The sequence below is a fragment of the Triticum dicoccoides genome, chromosome 3A (genome assembly GCF_002162155.2).
Source record: "Triticum dicoccoides isolate Atlit2015 ecotype Zavitan chromosome 3A, WEW_v2.0, whole genome shotgun sequence".
Classification (NCBI taxonomy): Eukaryota; Viridiplantae; Streptophyta; class Magnoliopsida; order Poales; family Poaceae; genus Triticum; species Triticum dicoccoides.
This window is the reverse complement of record NC_041384.1, coordinates 44,695,542-44,701,951: the sequence shown is the minus strand read 5'-3', so window position 1 is coordinate 44,701,951 and position 6,410 is coordinate 44,695,542. Positions and strand designations below refer to the sequence as shown.

General features: G+C 40.2%; 1 protein-coding gene across 1 annotated transcript; it reads left to right on the top strand.

Moving 5' to 3' along the window:
* Nucleotides 1-33: 33 nt before the first annotated feature.
* On the top strand, nt 34-4,765 carry LOC119266967 (putative disease resistance protein RGA3). The gene is made up of 5 exons (XM_037548254.1): nt 34-165; nt 259-657; nt 752-855; nt 1,143-4,245; nt 4,357-4,765. The coding sequence occupies exon 4, from the start codon at nt 1,269-1,271 to the stop codon at nt 4,239-4,241; it is 2,973 nt and encodes a 990-aa protein (XP_037404151.1). The 5' UTR covers nt 34-165; nt 259-657; nt 752-855; nt 1,143-1,268; the 3' UTR covers nt 4,242-4,245; nt 4,357-4,765.
* The last annotated feature ends 1,645 nt before the right edge of the window (nt 4,766-6,410 follow it).

Sequence of the window (6,410 nt, the reverse complement as noted above, 5' to 3'; positions counted from 1 at the left end):
TACACCGAGGCCGGATCTTCTTTCTTACCCTGAATTTCATATGCTACATCGTCCTGGGCTCCTGACTTGCAAGAATCCTTTGGTTGTTCATCTCAGCAAGAGACCACCACCGCGCCACCGCCTTCTCCTCTGCTCCTTCTCACATCTTGTTGTTACAATCAAAAGGTATGACCTTTTTCATTAAAAATGCAGTACTATATCTGGGTTCCACGCTTTCTTTGGTTTTGCTTATGAATTGTTTGATGAATGCCCAAATAGACATGTGTGCATTTTTTGCAACATATTTTCTCCTGGTTGAAGTCTCCGGCGTATGGTTCCTGTAGCTGGTTGTCATAAGGAGAAAGAGTTTCGAACTTGCAGATCTGGAATCTCAGTAAAATCAAGAAAAGGTAGATACTCCTTCCATATAACAGCAAGAGCTGGGAAGGAAAATGAAACAAAGACATGTTTTGATTGTGGCTATGACATGGACGGATCGGTCCTAAGACAAGCTTGACAAGAGACAGGCCGGCTGGTCTTCCCACCTTCCATATAAATAAAGCAGCCATGAGGTGGGAGCAAGCATCCAAGAAGCTAGTCTGTGCAGCCAAGCAAGATCTCAGCTAGGCAGGAGATTCTCCTTCTGGAGCAGGGTCAAAGCTGCTCCTCTATACTGTGGTATGACTGCTGCTTTTATCCCCCGTGCCTGAATTGCACATATGACCTCTTATATGGTCCTGGCTTGGGGTAACCATTCATCATTTATTTCCAGATGTCTCCACAACTGATTGTGGGTCGTGGCTTCAACCACTAAATCCTAGGAAGTGCCGGCGTCACGTGGTCAGCTCCTTCTTTCATCTGTCAATAGAGTAGAAGGTACAATCTTTAGTTTTGCTTCATTCTGTGTCACTGCAAGCTCCGTGTCACTGCTCTCAAGATCCTGGTTTTCACAAATTTGATATCTTATTTGTTATTGGTTTAGAAAAATCTGTCACATGAGTTTCACTTTGTCGATCTCAAAGGAAATATTTTTAATTGTGACGAGGGCATTTTATTCTACAAAAAGAACTAGAGGGTTTCACTTTGTTTTTTTTGTAGGAATTTATGTCTTTGGGGGTTCTTGAGCTTGTTGTGATGAAATAAATTATCATTGATTTATGCAGAGAGCATTATTTGGACAATCATCCTGTGATGAACGGAGGAGGGTAGAACTCACTTAGCAGAAGGCCCACAAAACATCAAAGCAGGTGCACCTACATCAAAGTCAGAATCCACTGGTTTTGGGCACCATGGGCACAGTTTTGGATGCTCTCACTTCGAAATTTTTGACAAAGCTGGGTCGGCTTATTGAAGACGAGGTTGTGATGACACTAAGCGTAAAAAAGGACATCAAGAGGCTGAAGAAAAATCTGGAACACTTCACTGCAGTTCGTGAGGATGCGGAAGCTCTGGCAATGAACGATAGAGGGTTAGAGGCATGGTGGAAGAACATGAGTGATGTTATGTTTGATGTTGATGTCATCATAGATCTTGTTGTGGTTAATTCACAGAAGTTTTTGCTACCAGCTAGATCACCATGTTTCAATCAGCCTATGGTCTCTTGTTTTGAAAAGCTTTTATTTGATCACAAGGTGGCTAGAAGAATTAAGGACATAAATGAAAAGCTTGATGAGATTAAAATGAACACACAGATGTTCAGCTTGGATAGATCTATTCGTCAACAATTCCAGGTAACAACCGTGGACAGAAATCAGACATCTCCTATAGATGAACTAGAGGTTGTTGGAAGAGAGATCAAACAATCTGTTGATGACATCGTACAAATGGTTGTCAGTGGCTACCATGAGAATAGTACAAGTGTTCTGGGGATTCAAGGAATGGGAGGCATTGGTAAGACAACGTTAGCTCAGAAGATATATAATCATCAGATGATAAGAGAGAAATTCCAAGTTCATATATGGCTGTGCATTTCGCAGAGCTACACAGAGACCGGGTTGATAAAGCAGGCAATACGAATGGCTGGAGAAAAGTGTGATCAGCTAGAGACCAAGACCGAGCTTCTACCACTTTTAGTGGACACTATCAAAGGAAAGAGTGTTTTTCTTGTGCTGGATGATGTGTGGAAGTCTGATGTCTGGATTGATCTTCTTCTATCACCTTTCATGAGAGCTTCGAATTTCCAGATCCTTGTGACCACAAGAGACCTGTATGTTTTGTCAGAAATGCATGCAACATATATCCACCGAGTAAACAAAATGAATTACAGTGATGGCGTAGAATTGCTTATGAAGAAGTCCTTTCAATCATCCGAGCAAATATGTGAATTCAAGAATGTTGGCTATGACATTGTAAAGAAATGCGATGGTCTTCCTCTTGCCATCAAGGTTGTTGCTGGTGTCCTATCCACCAGAAGAACAGTTGCCGGATGGAAGAGCATCCGTGATAGTAAATGGTCCATTCATGGACTCCCCAAAGAACTTGGAGGTCCCCTGTATTTAAGTTACAGCAACTTACCCCCTCAACTCAAGCAGTGCTTTCTCTGGTGTGCTTTGTTGCCTCCTAATTTTGCAATAGTCCGTGATGATGTTGCTTACTGGTGGGTTGCCGAAGGTTTTGTAAGGAAAGAGCATGACTACTCAATACATGAAATTGCTGAAGAGTATTACATTGAGCTAATTAGGAGGAATCTTCTGCAACCGATACCTCAGTTTGTAGATAAAGGTGAGTCAACGATGCATGATCTATTGAGGTCACTTGGGCAATATCTGACAAAGGATCACTCCCTATTCATGAATGCGGAAAGTAGCAATTCCATGTCAAATCTTCGCCGCTTAGGTATCAGCCATGCTATAGAAGAAATCCCCCCTCTGGAAGAGCACAAGTGCTTGAGGAGCCTCCTACTTTTTAATAACAAGAACTTCAAAATAATTCGCAAGGATATTTTCAGAAAGCTTGAGCATATCCGTGTCTTGGTTCTCAGTGGGACAAGCATCAAGGACATACCAGACTCAGTGGGAAATTTGGTGTTGTTGAGGTTGCTAGATCTGAGCTATACCAAGATTAACAAACTTCCGGAGTCCACCGGAAGGCTCATCAGCCTTGAATACCTCTCTTTGCTTGGTTGCCATCAATTAGATAGCCTGCCAGCTGGTCTCATGAGACTGTCCAACATAAGTTTTTTGCAGCTAGAGCAGATTGCAGTTGATCATGTTCCAAAAGGAATTGCAAAGTTTCAGCAGCTCTATAACCTAAAAGGAGTTTTCGAGAGTGGGACTGGATTCAGATTAGACAAATTGCGATGCCTCCCCAATATCCAACGTCTGTGGATCCAGAAGCTAGAGAAAGCGGCACCAGTGGGTGAACTTGTACTGAAGAACAGTCATAATCTTAGGGAACTGGGACTGCGTTGCACAATGGCCAGTACCAAAGAGAGAACTCATTACCAGAGTGGTGTGCTTGACAGAATTCAGCAAGTCTATGACATGCTTATTCCATCACCAAGCCTAGTATATATTTATCTTGATGGGTTCCCGGGCGTAAGGTTCCCAGAATGGCTATGCTCAGAACCAGAGCTTAATATGCCAAGTTTGTGTCATATGCACATCAATGACTGCATATCATGTTCAGAGCTTCCACCGGCAGGTCAGATGCCAGAATTGCTAGTTCTTCAGATTAAAGGAGCAGATAAAGTTGTAACTATTGGCACAGAACTCCTGGGGAAAGGTGTCAGAAATGCAGCAGCTTTCTTCCCAAAACTTGAACTGCTTCACATCATTAGCATGTGTAGTTTGGAAAAATGGTCACTGAACATAAGAAATAAGCTTGATGACATGGAAGACAACTCTCAGCAGTTCACTCTGATGCCTTGCCTTAAGCGTCTGCTGCTTCTTGATTGCCCCAAACTGAGAGCTCTGCCTGAAGACATGTACATGATTGTTAATTTGAAGAGGATCCACATTGAAGGTGCTCACAAGCTTCAAGAAGTTGTCAATCTTCCCGCTGTTGTGTGGCTCAAGGTGAAGAACAACGCATGCTTGAGGAGGATTTCTAACCTCTGTAAGTTGCAGGACCTGTTTGCGCAGGACTGCCCGATGCTGGATCGGGCAGAGAACCTTTTCTTGCTGAAATGTGTCTACATGATTGACTGCCCGCATGCCCAAGAGTTCTGGGATTGTCTAGGGGAAGAAGGAGAAGAAGGCACCCTAGTCCATGTTGCAACAGATGGCCATAACATCTTCCCGAATGAATCTCTCTATAACTAGACAGGTCAGTGAAATAGCTAAGAAAAACTTGCTCTGTTTCTACTGCTTTATTATTCTGAAATTCATTTCATTAATACCAACCAAAGTGACCTTCAACATGTTGCTCTTCTCACAGGCTTACAGTACAAGAGCAGGGTGTAATGAAGTAGCTGAAAATACTCAAAGATTTTGTTGAAGCGCAATGGAGCTCTTTGATCGGAGCAGGGCAATGGGAGGTATCTGTTTGTCAAATGCTGGAGTGTAATGTTACTGCCTTTTCTACCTTTTTCCTTTTGGTGTGGTTGACAGCAAAAACGGCATGACAAACTTGAAGCAGATTATAGCCAACTGTCATTGCTGCATTGTTATTACTATAGCAAGTTGTGCTCTGAAGGACAATTTCATTGTTTTTTTAAATTATTTTGGTTCATTGGTCTCTGGATTGATCGAGTAATAATAATGGTGTAACTATGGTTGGTTCTCGCATGTTTTTTGTACTGTTACTTTGAGGAACGTTAGTATAAACTTTCATGGAAAGTTGGATAGATGTCTGCTTAACCTGTTTACTTAAGCATGGAGCTGCACCTTTTTAATTCTTGTTTTTGAGCAGGCACTCATCAGAATATTGTTTGGGAGTTGTGGTTATTATCTTTGGAGTGAAAATTTATCATGATCCAAAATACTACTGGTATTATTTTGATTTTGTAGCTACTTAGACCTCTTCGATTCAAAAAGAAGTTGTATGAATTTTAGTGGATTTGAATTCTAAAGAAAAACAAATTTTACATTGTTTGTCTGTTTTTTGGATTGAACCTTCTAGAAAAAAATTTCCTCAAGATTCGTTTGCACTACATTTTAAAAATTCTTCCAAGAGGTTCCTGTGATAGAAGTTCTATTTTGAAATAAATCTAAATAACCCCTTGGTAAAAATTCCTACATGATTCAATCGTATAAATCAAATGACTAACATAAGAAAAAAAATTCAAATACTGTAATCCTTCAATATTTCTATAAAGAACACTTTTGTATCAGAGAAAACCTCTTTTCTAGGGATGTTTGTCTCAGTTTCGCGCATATCATGATGATCTTTTACACAATACTAAGTATTGGAAATTTGGCTCATACGGAATAGAAAATGAGCTAGATATTGATTATAAAGAAGATGTGCATTCTAATGTTTCATAGAAACAAGTAAACCACTACTACAAAACAGGCTAGCAGTGTCTTTCATATCGCACTCCCGGCGAGGCTCCTCCAGCGACGTTGTTCTGCGTAATGCATTTCTATTTATTTAATGGACGTGAATCAAATCTAAACCTACATTAAAAATGCCTAAATTTTGGTGAAACGTACCGTCAAAGTTCTTGATCGTATTTATTTATTAGGTCATATATGCAAGTTTGGAGTAGGTTTTAGACAACATTATTTTTTTCTGAAAATTCAAAAACAATTTTACATAATTAAGTATGTGTATTTGAATTTTCACGTATACATATTTGAAAGTACCAGAGTTTTGTTTCATAAGACCTAAATATATGCTAACTAGCTTATTAGGATCTTTTTTCCAATAATAGAAAAATTTAAACGTATTTATAGTTCAAATTTGAATTTTATTTAATTAAATATAAAGTTATTAATTAAATGCCTAACGCATAGCAAATAATGAAATCTATAAAGTTCAAACCATTTTTCATAGAATACCATGATCATAAAAACATAATACACTAAAATATAAAATGACAAAAAACCAAAATACCAACATAATTGTGGAGTGTCAGGCACCACTAAAGCCTGCCACTATTGTTGTAACTGAGAGTGGCGAGCAATGTTTTGACCCTCGGCTAACTTGGGCCCATATATAATAGTAAGTCGTGGGTAGTTGTGTTGGCCCCCATCTGTGGCGGCTTCCTGAGCATGTCTGAAGAGACCTAATTCTAGCACACCATCATCGCAACCACCTCGTCGATGCTGCCAGCAGCGACGGAGCTACAGCAAGGCTGAGTGGGATGTGGCCCGCCTAGCCAAAAAAATTACTCTTATGTTTGCCTATTTTTGGACCATATAAAACAAGCTCAATACTTATTTCTTTCAGCCAGCCCGCCCAGATATTTGAGCCAAGCTCCGCCACTGGCTGCCAGGGAAACAAATACCTAAGAAACAGAAAACAAGACAGATGGGTCCCCATTTTTT

Bases quoted from the DNA above. Each gene is read 5' to 3' on its own strand.
- LOC119266967 (XM_037548254.1), top strand. From the start codon at position 1,269: ATGGGCACAGTTTTGGATGCTCTCACTTCGAAATTTTTGACAAAGCTG.